Here is a 12,593-nt window from a genome sequence, read left to right on the forward strand (position 1 = left end):
GAGGTACTGAGAAGTTTAGAATACTGATGCAAGTTTACATAATTCTTTAATCTAGATAAGGAGTTGGTATGCTAAAAATTTCTAATTTCCAAAATTAACTCAAGAAAAAATAGAAAAATATGCCCTAACCAGTTTGATTCAGTGGATAGAGCATCAGCCTGTGGACAGAAGGGTCCCAGGTTCGATTCTGGTCAAGGGCATGTACCTTGGTTTCGGGCACATCCTCAGTAGGGGATATGCAGCAGGCGGCTAATCAATGTTTCTCTCTCATCGATGTTTCTAACTCTCTATCCCTCTCCCCTCCTCTCTTTAAAAAAATTGATAAAACATATTTAAAAAATAAATAGAAAAATATGAAATCAACAACCTTACTACAAATACAAATATTTTCTAAAGATCAACCACTAAATAAGCTCTCAAGCTTAATTTATTGGTCAGCTGTGTACAACTCACAAAGATCAGATGATTCCTATGTGATTCTCATTATTCTCTAGCATGGGAGGGGGGGAGATGGAAAACTTCCAATTAATTTTTCAAAAATAACACATAACCCAAATTCCAGTGGGCATTGGTGGTTCAGTGGTAGAATTCTCGCCTGCCAAATTCCAAGAGAGAATAAAGAAAATATTTTTAATTCTCACGAACATAGACATAAAACCTTGAATAAAATATTCACAGCACAGCAAATAGATTTATTACTGTGTGATGGAAAACTTACACCTTTCTCTTAAGTTTTTTCATCTGTTATGTTTTTTCCACTTCATTTTCCTTATTTCCACTTCATTTTCCTACCAGAATGTAATGTTTGGATTTTACTTACAGGATTATTTTATTCACTGAATCTACTGCCTAGCATATTGTAGGCTCTAATTATTTATTGAATGAACAATCTTATGAAACAGGTAGTATTACTGTTTGCTAAATTTTACCTTATGAAGAGGCTGAAGCAGTGAGAATCTGCCTATGGTCACTCAGTACAAGGAAGAGCTGTGATTTGCAAGCAGCTAAGAAACTGCCTGATGCCTCTAATTTACGTGGTGAATTACATAGGTACCATTTAGGATGCTTCCCATATTAAACAGCTCCTTCGCAGCGGGGGATACGTCATCTTTGTCCCCTAACTGGCAATGGCTAGCCCACGCTACACACTCAATAATTATTGGCAAAATAAGTGAATGCATAAATATATTAATGACCCAATTATTTTTACGTGTATGCGGCATGCCTCAATTGGCTAGATTAAGCTTTCAGAATTTTAAAATTGATTTTAATATAAAGATCCTGTCTTTAAAATGTAGTGATGCAAAACCAAAACACTTTATTTGAATTGAGAAAAACATGACTTCTGACAAGTAGTTTAAAAGGCAAATGCACCCTATTCTACTATTTTCTCCAAAGTGGTTTTTTTAAAGCTTTATTCGGCGATAGCATATATCAAGCAAAAAAAATAAATAAATAAAAATAAAAAATCTCCAGCAACAGCTATTCGAATCATTTCATGATATGCACATGCACAATATGAATGATCAAAAACCGCAAACGACTGTGCCATGTCCACAGACATGGAGACTTGTGAAACAGTCAATCATGCGTGGTAAAACAGGCATCTTCACTTACAAGCACTGACGCTAAGAACACCCCCGGAGCAATAGCTGGCCCAGGAGTCACTCGCCGGTAGCTTTCTCAAACAAGTCTGACGACCATCGTAAAGACACGAGTCGCTTGGCACAAAATCCCAGCGGCCAGGGGCTTACAGTGAGGAGCGAGCATCCCTGGGAAGGAGGGGTGGACGTGTGATTTTGAAAATGACACCCCCGCCAGCCAGGCCGCCTCAACATCTAGAGCCCAAGTCCCTCCTCCTCAGAACGCCTCACCGTCTCTACTCTAGGGGGAAGCGACCATGTCTCAGGTAGACGCTAGTGCGCACAAACGAAAAACTGGCCATCCAGCGTGGAGGCCGCGGACTCAAACGAAAACACGACACGCTGTCCCCCTAAGCACCCCAGGAGCTCAATCGCCCCTTCCCAGGGGGCGGTAATCGCATTTCTCGCGAGATTTCTCGTCTTGCCGGGATCGCAAAGATGAAACCTCGCGGCTTTCCAGAGAAAGGGTCCGAAAGGACAGCTCCTGCTAAACCCACTTCACGGAATCTTCGAGAGCCGAGATCTCGCAGCCCCTCATCCAGTACCTTCCATCTTTTTCTCCCCCACCCCCTCCCATCTCTCAGTCCTAAGGACTTCCGGAGCCAGACCGGAACCGGAAGTTCCTGGAAGCGAGGGGGTGGGGCCGAAAGTCAAAAAAAGCGCGGTGAAAACTGGACAGCCAAGCTGGCCTGGTGGTGGTGGTGGAGACTCCTTGGCAGTCCCGTGGCGGTTCCGGATGGACTCCACCGCCTGCTTGAAGTCCTTGCTCCTGACCATCAGCCAGTACAAAGCCGTTAAGTCGGAGGCGAACGCGACCCAGCTTTTGCGGCACTTGGAGGTGAGGGGCTCCGGCGGCGCGGGCGAGAGGGGCTTCCCCGGGGGGAGCAGCATTCAGTGCGCGGTGTAGCCAGGGTGTGGCGGCCCCGGTTTAGGAAAGAAAGGGCTGCTTCTCCTTTCCTCAGCTGTCTTTGTGTGTTGGTGAAGAAGGCGAGCGAGGGTCAGCCAGAATTCCACCCTCTGCCGCCCCGCCCCCTCGGCCCTCCTGGTTCTTTCAGTTGCCTCGGGGGCGGGGGATGGCGGAGGGGAGAAGTGGCGACTCTAAGAACACCCCCGGAGCAATATCTGGCCCGGGAGTCACACGCCTTTAGCTTTCTCAAATAAGTTTGTCGACCATCGTAAAGACAGGAGCCTAGAAAGAGGGAGGGTGGCACCAAAGGTTGGGGAATTTAGGCCGTGTTTGGGGTTAGTGGAGAAGAGAGCTCAAACCTGTACCTTTCCTTTTTATTAAAAAATAATAATAATTAAATGTTTATTGTTGAACGTATTTCGTATGTTCCCCTTTTCCTTTTGATTTTTTCCCTGATAACAGTCCTGACAATATCCAGTAATTCTCGGGAGTGAAAGTGATGGGGAATGATGATTAAAACTTGTTTTATATCCCTTGTCCCTTAAGCAGTTTACAATCTAAACCTGTTCCTTACTGCTATTATTTTAACTCGAACTTGAAGTATATTATGTCAACTTTTATAAGCAATTTCACTTACTAATAATCATAATCTTTTTTTCCCCCAAAACATATAGCTCACAATTTTTCAATCCTAAAATATTGAATTGCTTTCATTTTTTCTATTAGTTCCCACTGATTTGTGTCTAGAGTACTTATTCTATATTGTAACTTTTTTGCTCTTAATCTGCTGTCATTTATTATGCAATTAATGGGATTCCAAATAACAATTACCTCAGTTTTAATAAAAAATAGTTAAGCTCGCCGAAACCAGTTTGGCTCAATGGGTAGAGCGTCGACTTGGGGACTGAAGAGTCCAGGGTTCGATTCCGGTCAAGGGCATGTACCTTGGTTGCGGGCATATCCCCAGGAAGGGGTGTGCAAGAGGCAGCTGATCGATGACTCTCTCTCATCGATGTTTCTAACTCTCTATCTTCCATCCTCTCTGTACAAAATCAATAAAATATATTTTAAAAAAATAGTTAAGCTCAATCAAATCTTATTTTAATTTTCTCTGTAACTACGTCTATTAACATAGTCTTGAACATAATTTTAAAATAGATTCTATTTGTTATATTAACCCTGTGATAAAAGCTTAAATTACCAAAGATTAGCAAACTCTGACAAAGAGAAGGCTATCGTTAATGGTACAGCAATGTCAGTTTTTGGTGCAACTGGAGTGCGTTAAATGTGTCTTCATTCTCAAGTTTCATTGGTGTTCTCCTTTCTACTTCAGGTGCCCATCTCTTAAGTGCTTTTTTTTTTTTTTTTTTTTCCATTCATTACCTCAACAAATTTCTGCAAACCTAATGATGATGAAGGTATTAGCTGTTAAATGCTAATACTTTACTTCTCAATTAGGATAGAACAGTGTGCTAGTAGATCCACAAAGCCACAAAATAAGCAGGGTTGTTAGTTTAATTTTAAGATAAAGGAATTAACTATTTTTAATATTCATTTGAAACATTACCTGTCTTTGAGAATAAACAGGTATGTTGTGAATCTAAGCAACTCATTATAGTGAATTGAAGGAGACTTTAAAGAAATATGCGGCTTAAGGACTTGCTACTAGACTTTCAAGGGATTTACTGAAAAATCTTCTACCATTTAGAGAAATAATATACATTTAGTGTATAATGTGCAATAATCTTAACTAAAGAAAGAGCTTCATAATTTTTTTAATGTTTTTATTTATTTCAGAGAGGGAGGAAAAGGGAGAAAGTTAGAAACATCAATGATGAGAGAGAATCATTGATTGGCCACCTCCTGCACTCACCCACCTGGGATGAGTCCACAACCCTGGCAAATGCCCTGACCAGGAATTGAACCTCAGCCTCCTGGCCGAGCCAGAGTTTTGTGTGTGTGTTTTTTTAATATATGTGTATGCTCAAGTAGCTACTATCTGTATCATAATATAGAATATTTTCTAATAGGTTTTTTTTCAATTGTTCCCTCTCATACAATTCAGATAACTAAACTTACATAATATATACCTTTATATCTGACTTCTTTCACTCAGTATAATCTGAAATTCATTAATGTTGCACACTTTACTCTTTTTTATTACTTTGTAAAATTCCATTTTATAAATTCACCAGTTTATTTATATTTTGTTGATTGGCATTTGGGTTGTTTCCATTTCTGGATAGAATTTGAAAAATGTGTTGTAAGTACTTTCATACCTTTTTTTGTTGATATGTGCATTCATATATTTTACATATCTAGAAGTGGAATTGTTGATTTCACAGCTATGTTCAATTTCAGATGAAAATTGCCATCCTTCATCCAGAATAATCCTTAGTGTTTTCAGATTTCTAAATTTTGACCATTTTTGTGATATTAATGGTGACTATCTTTTTTTTTTTTAATATATTTTATTGATTTTGTACAGAAAGGAAGGGAGAGAGATAGTTAGAAACATCAATGAGAGAGAGTCATCGATCAGCTGCCTCTTGCACACCCCCTACTGGGGATATGCCCGCAACCAAGGTACATGCTCTTGACCGGAATCGAACCCGGGACCTTTCAGTCCCCAAGCCGACGCTCTATCCATTGAGCCAAACCAGTTTCGGCTAATGGTGACTATCTTTGTGCAGATCTCATGAGAGCAGTATCTGAAGATACAAAGAGAGATTGTTATTCTGTGAAAGATTGATGATTCATTCTCCGTTTTGCTGCACTTCTGCTAATTTTTCTTTGTAGTCCCAGGCAGAACCTCAGATTTGAATTATTTTTTGATTGAAAGGGCTGAACTGGTCTCAATCTTGGTGGCTTCTCATAACACCAGTCTTATGTTATGATTATGAGCATTGATTCAGGAACAATGAATCCCAATTAAGCTACTGTAGTTTGTACTTCGGTTTACCCATCTATATATATAAAAGCCTAAGCAACCATCACAACCAAATGGACGACTGAACAAGCTGTGTGAGGTGACTAGGCCACAGGTGGATTAGTGAGGGGTGACCAAAAGACTGAGCAGCAGGCTGCGTGAGGCATCCAGGTCCCTGGGGAGGCAATTGGCAGTGACCCGGCCAGCAGGGGTCACAGTTAGGGATGACCAGGCCAGTTGGGGGGGGGGGAGTTGGGGGCAACCAGACTGGGGGGCATTGACCAGGCCAACGGGGGGAGCAGTTAGGGGCAGAGGGGGGGAACTGGGAGCTATCAGGCAGGTGAGCAATTAGGAGGCAGTGGTACTAGCAGTCAGACATCCCCCAAGAGGTTCCGGATTGGAGAGGGTGCAGGCTGGGCTGAGGGGACCCCCGCTCCCGTTCACGAATTTTGTGCACCAGGCTTCTAGTCTAATAATTACCTGTAAATTGCAAATTATTATGAATATGAAAAGAATTAACATATACAATGTACCTAGGCCAGAGCAAGTGCCAAAGTATTAGTTATCATTAATGTAAATTGTATTTACATAACACATTCTATGTGTATAAAGTAAAATTTATGAAGCAGTTTTTAAAATTTACCTCGCGATAAATAATTATTACATGTTAGAGTACATGTGTTATTTAAACTTGGGTCCAGTCTTGAGGGAAATTATATTTAAAGCAGAAAATGTCTTCATCTTCTAGAGGGCTAGCTCTAGAAGTAGATAAAAGGACAGTGCTCAGAAGGTTCCTTCTCACAAAATATCTTCTATCAATATCTCATTTCACCTTTGGACCATTTTTCAGTCTTACAGACTTTTACTTTAATGTTAAAACACATAATTCACAGGAAAAGATATTCTGAAACTCTCTTATCAGCAAAGCTTTAGAAGAAAAACTGACATCTTGGTGAGGGAAAAAAGGGACACAGAAAGATTAGAGGGATGCTAAAACAACCTTTTGAGACTTGATCTTTTATTTATTTATTTATTTTTAAAATTTAAATCCAAAATATTACGTATGTCACCTTTTTTTCCCATTGACCTCTTCCCTGCTGTTCCCAACCCCAGCACATGCCCTCACCCCTCTACTGTCTGTGTCCATTGGTTATGCTTATATGCATGCATACAAGTCCTTTGGTTGATCTCTTACCTCCCACCCTCTCACCCTCCCCAGCCTTCCCTCTGAGGTTTGGGGGTCTGTTTGATGCTTCTATGTTTCTGGATCTACTTTTGTTCATCAGTTTATGTTGTTAATTTTATTCCACAAATGAGTGAGATCATATGATAATTTATCTTTCTCCAACTGGCTTATTTCGCTTAGCCTAATGCTCTCCAGGTGAGACTAGGTCTTTTTAAAATAAAAACATGTTATTAATGAATAACATTCAAAAAACATTTTGAAAATACATGCTTTCTGACAACTATTTTGTGCCTTTAATCCCAGCTTTACCTTTCGAAGGGGTAGGGTGAGATGATTTATAGGATTATAAGAGAGGAGTAAAAAGTGGAATATCCAAAGATAAAATTTGTCTAGGCCTGACATGGCTACTTAATTTTTTTTTTTTTTTAATTCCTCTTTGGTAATCTCTAATTTCTAGGCTCAGCAATTGTTTTTGGGAGGGAGCAGAAATAATCACATAGTCAATTGCATAGCTAAGCCTTTGAATTAGCAACTTTTCACTTTCCATGGTTTCCCTTAAAGTAGGTGGAATGCAAGTACTAGAATTCACCTATTCAATAAACATATTGGTAGTAGAGTGTTTATTTGTAGTTGATGCCTTCATTGAGTGTTCAGTGTAGTAGGGAGGATAAATATTGCTAAGTCATTAAAAGTTTGCCAGTTTATGAAATAAAAGTATAATGCACTGTAGGATAGAGTAATAGGCAAACCTAATGTAGTTGATAGAAGAGGGTTAGAAAAAGTTCCTGGAGGAAATAAAGCTGAAACCCAAATGATTACATTAGCTAGTGAGAGAAGGAATAGGTACTTCAACAGCAAGAGGTATCAGCATGTATGAATTTTCAAAATTGGGAGTGTGGCAGTGGCATTTTGGAAGAACTAAGTTTTTAATTTCAAATGGGAAAGAGATGAAAACTGCCAGTCATTAAAAAATATATATTTTTATTGATTTTGAGAGAGAGAGAGAGAGAGAAAGAGAGAGAGAGAGAGAGAAACATCAATCAGGTTCCTTCTGCACAACCTCTCCCAGATTGAACCTGAAATCGGGGTATGTGCCCTGACGGGGAATAGAACCTGAAACCGGAAACCTTTTGGTGCACAGAACAATGTCCAACCAACTGAGCGACACCTGCAAGGGTGCCAGTTTTTAACTAACACATTTTAATTACTATTTTTATAGGTAATTTCTGGACAGAAGCTCACACGATTATTTACGTCAAATCAAATATTACCAAGTGAATGCTTGAGTTGTCTTCTAGAACTACTTGAAGACCCAAACATAAATGCACCACTGATCTCCAGTATCATCAGTTTGTTATCTCAATTAGGTAATTTAATTTCTCTTTTTAAGTTTTTAGAAGATTTTGAAAGTAATAGTTTTTAAAGGGCAGATTTAGTTATAGAATCGTTAGGAGAATGGTTCACATCCCAAAGATTTGTTCATTGCAGGACCTTATAGAACTATTTGTTCTGTGGATCTCTTGAAATGGGAATATTCTATGCATCCTTTTTTTAAAATTATTGGAACGAATAATCTCAAACATATCGGGTTCAGTGGTCTACAAATAAGAATACACTTTTGGAAATGCTGACCTATTTTTGAATTAAAAAAAATAAAAAACTGCATTCATGTAATGCCATTATTAAATACACTGCTGAGAAAAGTTATATAGCTAATGATCAAATAAATCATCTTTTTTTTTTTTTTTTTTTTAATAAACTACACAACCTGGAGCTAAGGGTAAAAAATATAGGTGTCGCTTTTTTGATTTTTTCCTACCTAAAGCTTTAGTTTTTAAATTTTCACTTAATAGTTACCTTTTTTATTGATTTGTGTTTTGGGGCATAGTGGAGATAATTTTGTTTATGACTATAAAATTAATTCTTGCTATTAAAAAAAAAAAATAACAGTGATCCAGAGGGATCAGTCCGACCAACCGGCGTGGCTCTGGTTCAGCGTCTGCCTATGAACCAGGAGATCACTGTTCAATCCCTAGCCAATATTTGCTCAAATATGCCTTGGTTGCAGCCTCTATCCCCAGTGAGGGGTGTGTAGGAGACAGCCAATCAATGATTCTCATGATTGATGTTTCTATCTCTCTCTCCCTCTCCCTTTTTCTCTGAAATAAAAAAGAAAAATAGAATTTTCTTGATGAAAATGTTCTCTATCTGTTGTTAAATAAAGTACCTATATGCCATATAGTACTGTTGAGCATTTGAAGTGTGAGTACTAGACTAAGGAACATAATCTTTTAATTAATGTATATTTACATAGCCACATGTGGCTTAGTCACTACCAAATTAGCATAGATATTGAGAGTAAAACAAAATTAGTCTTTATTCATCATCACCATCTTCTATATCATTTCAACCTTGGGGAAGATATTTGGGATTTTTCTTAATGGTTTGATATGTGTTTTTCCAGATCTTATTCTATATTATAACAAGTGATAATAGATTAAAATATTAACAAATAATTACACTTATTTTTAACAAAAACGGTGTTGCAGAGCACTGCATGTTTTCTTTTATACTTGCTATATTTTAGATCTTTCCATAATGCTTTCTTTTTAATAGATACCTTGTGCCACATTATAGGGTACTATAATTTATTCAACCACTCCACTAATGATGTGTATACTCATATATATTCTTTTTTGGGTTTTTTGCTTTTAGAATTAATACATTTTTCTGTATTTTTGCTCAAACATTTGAGTATTTGTTGAATAAATTCCCAGTAGAATATTCATTGTTCAATTTAACAATCATTACTAAATTGCTTTCCCAAAAGGCTATGCAATTCCAACATCCACCAACCATTTATATGAGACTGGCAGTCACTTTTAATGTTTAAATATGTTAAAGAGATTATCTTAACATTTTCTTTTAAAATTTTTATTTATTTTTTAGTTAATAGACTTCAATTTTAGAGCAGTTTTAGGTTTTAGAAGCATTGAAATAATTTAACAGCAAAATTTCTACAAGCAGGCATTTTCCTTGAGATTAATTTAGCTTACATTGAGAAATCATTTGTTTATTGTTAGAAAAAAGGGCAAAGCTAATACTTCCTTCTCTTTGCTAGCTCAATTTCTATGATTAAACTGCATTGGGAAGTATTTGTATGTAAAATAATCACATAATATTTAATGTTTTTATATAATGATAAATTTGATTTAGAATTTAAAATTATGACTTTCATCCATGAAGACAATATGTAAAATTAATGTTTTATGCATTTTAATTTACAGCTGCAGACAATGAAACAAGAGACTATCTTCAGAATACGTATAACCTGAATAATGTGTTGGCAGGAGTGGTATGTCGGAGCAGCACTTGCCACAGTGATTCAGTGTTTTTGCAGGTATACACACCCACACAGTACTTTTCACTGCATACTTATTCTTCCTTATTTTCATATTAAAATTGATAGTATCTGTTAGCAACTGCTAGCTTATCGAGTACAATATGAATGATTAGGCACATTCTTACCATTAATAAATTTAAGAACTAGTTGATCACACATGTAGCACTATTTAAAAGTTGTGGAGAAGGGAAGCTTATTCACATTAGCACTATTACTAAAGAAAAAATATATAATAACTTATTTGACAGACTTATAAACACAGATATCAGCATTTAGACAGTTATTTACATTAAAATTATAATTTGAGTTGGCATCTAGTCTCATTGTTGAGGAAACATTCTACAAAATTGAAGGTATACTGTACTGTAGATTTAATCTTATTTAGCATAGACTCAAAGCTCTTATAACCATAATATTTTATTGAATCTAAAATGCAGTTGTAAAAAAGAAAAGTGTTGGCAATTAAACATACATTAAATTTTAAATATGGTAAATGTGAAAAAATAAATATCTTAGAATTGATGGAATATATATGTTTCAACCTACATATACTTTTAAGATGATAAAGTAAACCAGGTTGATGAAAAGATGCTATGTTTAAGATAGGATGTATAGGAATGTGTGAATCAGAGGATGAATCCTACGGTTCCTGGTAGTCTTATTACTTTGTGTTAAAAAGAGAAAACCATTTTAAGAAATGGAAACATTTTTGCTCTAAATTCTGCCTCCTAAAATGGTGATATGTTCAGAATATGCACAGAACTCTATAGTTTGTGAGTATGCAGTATGTTTTATTGTGTTTATATTCATTACTGTTTTTTAATTCTCAGTGCATTCAACTTCTGCAAAAGTTAACATATAACGTCAAAATTTTCCATTCTGGTGCAAATATAGATGACTTAATTACATTCCTGATAGATCATATGTGAGTATGCAACCAAACATGTAACCAAATAATCTGTTGGTTTATTTTTAAACTAAAACCATGTCACAATTCAATTTTTCTTAAATTTTCCCATCTTCTTTAAACTGAGACTGATTTCTTATCTACTCTTAGATAATTTTAAGAATCAAATGATATAAACCAGCTTTAATTTTTATAACAAAAATTTATGAAATGACTTTATTTGAACAGAAAGAAATTATTGACCCTGAAAATTGTGTTTATATTTAATCTTCTTGATAAGAAAATATACTGATGAGATAGCACATGTTCACTCTGACTGTTGTTTTTATATTTCTTTTTTTATTGCTGTTGTTGTTGATTACCTCCCACTCACCCACCCTTTTCCGCCTTCTCTCTGAGATTTCACACTCTTCCATGTTTCCATGTCTCTGGATTCACTCTATTTATCAGTTTATTTTGTTAATGAGATTTCACATATGAGTAAGGTTACGTGATACTTCTCTTTCTCTAACTGACTTATTTCACTTTGCATGTTTTCATATTTCTGTGCTGCAATTAAATAGGATAGTTTCGTTTCAAAACATGAAATAAGTGGGCAATACTATTCAAAGCTTGATGGTCTTCACATGTTAATCAGACTTTTCTTTTTGCATGCAAAGAGGAATTTATATGTATAAATTTTGAATACTTTAAAATGAATTTAATCATTTTATTTTTTTATGTTTTTTCTTAAATAACAGTCAGTCTTCTGAAGATGAGTTAACAATGCCTTGTTTGGGATTATTGGCAAATCTTTGTCGACACAATCTTTCTGTTCAAACACACATAAAGAGTTTGGTAAGAATTTTATAAGATGTTTCTTGTTTTGTGGTTGCTTCTATGTTTCAAGGACATTTCATTCATTTTTCTCTTGTCCAGCTAATCCATCAGAGTTAATGAAGAATCAAATTGACATGTTAATAATTTGAATTATTCCAGCTTTCATATGTGTTGTATTTAAGATGTTAAGGGTTAATACAAGTGTTGAATACTAAAAGATTTCGTTCTGGTAGCATTATTTGTTATATTGACTAACACAAGAAAAGCTAAATTATTTTTAGCTGATAGAAGGAAGGCACATCATAGGCAATCCCTTTTACCCTATTCTTTGTATTTCCACAAAATCAGTGTCAACTCCACCAAAAGATTAATCACTAAATGACTTGCACCAGTACTTGCAACAAGTGAAGGCACACTGATGCATTTAACTGACCCATTAGAAATGTATTAAATCTAGGAAGTTTGTTGATTGTTTAAGGTACTTTGTGAACAGTTCCCCTGCTGTGCAATCTATTTTTTTTTTAATTAATTTCTTTATTGATTATGGTACCACATATTTGTCCTCAACCCCCCATTTCAATCCCCTTCCCACTTATGCCCCAACCCCCAATTGTCCTTGACCACTGGTTAGGTTCATATGTGTGCACATAAATCCTTTGGTTGATCTCTCCCTTTTATCCCCACCCTCCCTTTGAGGTCCATCCTCCCTTTTATCCCCACCCTCCCTTTGAATCTTACCCGTGGCTCCTTATCTCTGGGTGTGTTCTTGTTCATCAGTCTATGTTGTAACCTATTACCT

The 12,593-nt window shown here is 36.4% G+C and overlaps 2 protein-coding genes across 4 annotated transcripts in view; one reads left to right on the forward strand and one right to left on the reverse strand.

The window, feature by feature from the left end:
- DZIP3 (DAZ interacting zinc finger protein 3) overlaps positions 1-2,204 on the reverse strand; it is a 113,802-nt gene extending 111,598 nt beyond the window's left edge. The window contains exon 1 of one of the 2 annotated variants that reach the window (XM_084874009.1): positions 1,618-2,200. The gene's annotated coding sequence lies outside the window, so the exon portion shown is untranslated. Of the gene's footprint in view, positions 1-1,617 lie in introns of both variants that reach the window. The other variant, XM_084874010.1, reaches the window with a different exon arrangement.
- A 92-nt stretch (positions 2,205-2,296) lies between these two features.
- Positions 2,297-12,593, forward strand: part of CIP2A (cellular inhibitor of PP2A) — a 561,728-nt gene continuing 551,431 nt past the window's right edge. The window contains exons 1-5 of one of the 2 annotated variants that reach the window (XM_084874026.1): positions 2,297-2,481; positions 7,885-8,032; positions 9,953-10,065; positions 10,899-10,993; positions 11,716-11,812. In XM_084874026.1, the coding sequence (XP_084730152.1) occupies positions 2,380-2,481; positions 7,885-8,032; positions 9,953-10,065; positions 10,899-10,993; positions 11,716-11,812 (555 nt within the window). In that variant the 5' untranslated portion in view covers positions 2,297-2,379. The remainder of the gene's footprint in view (positions 2,482-7,884; positions 8,033-9,952; positions 10,066-10,898; positions 10,994-11,715; positions 11,813-12,593) is intronic. The other variant, XM_084874025.1, reaches the window with a different exon arrangement.

The sequence above is a fragment of the Pipistrellus hanaki genome, assembly GCF_964339955.1.
Source record: "Pipistrellus hanaki genome assembly, chromosome: 2".
NCBI lineage: Eukaryota > Metazoa > Chordata > Mammalia > Chiroptera > Vespertilionidae > Pipistrellus > Pipistrellus hanaki.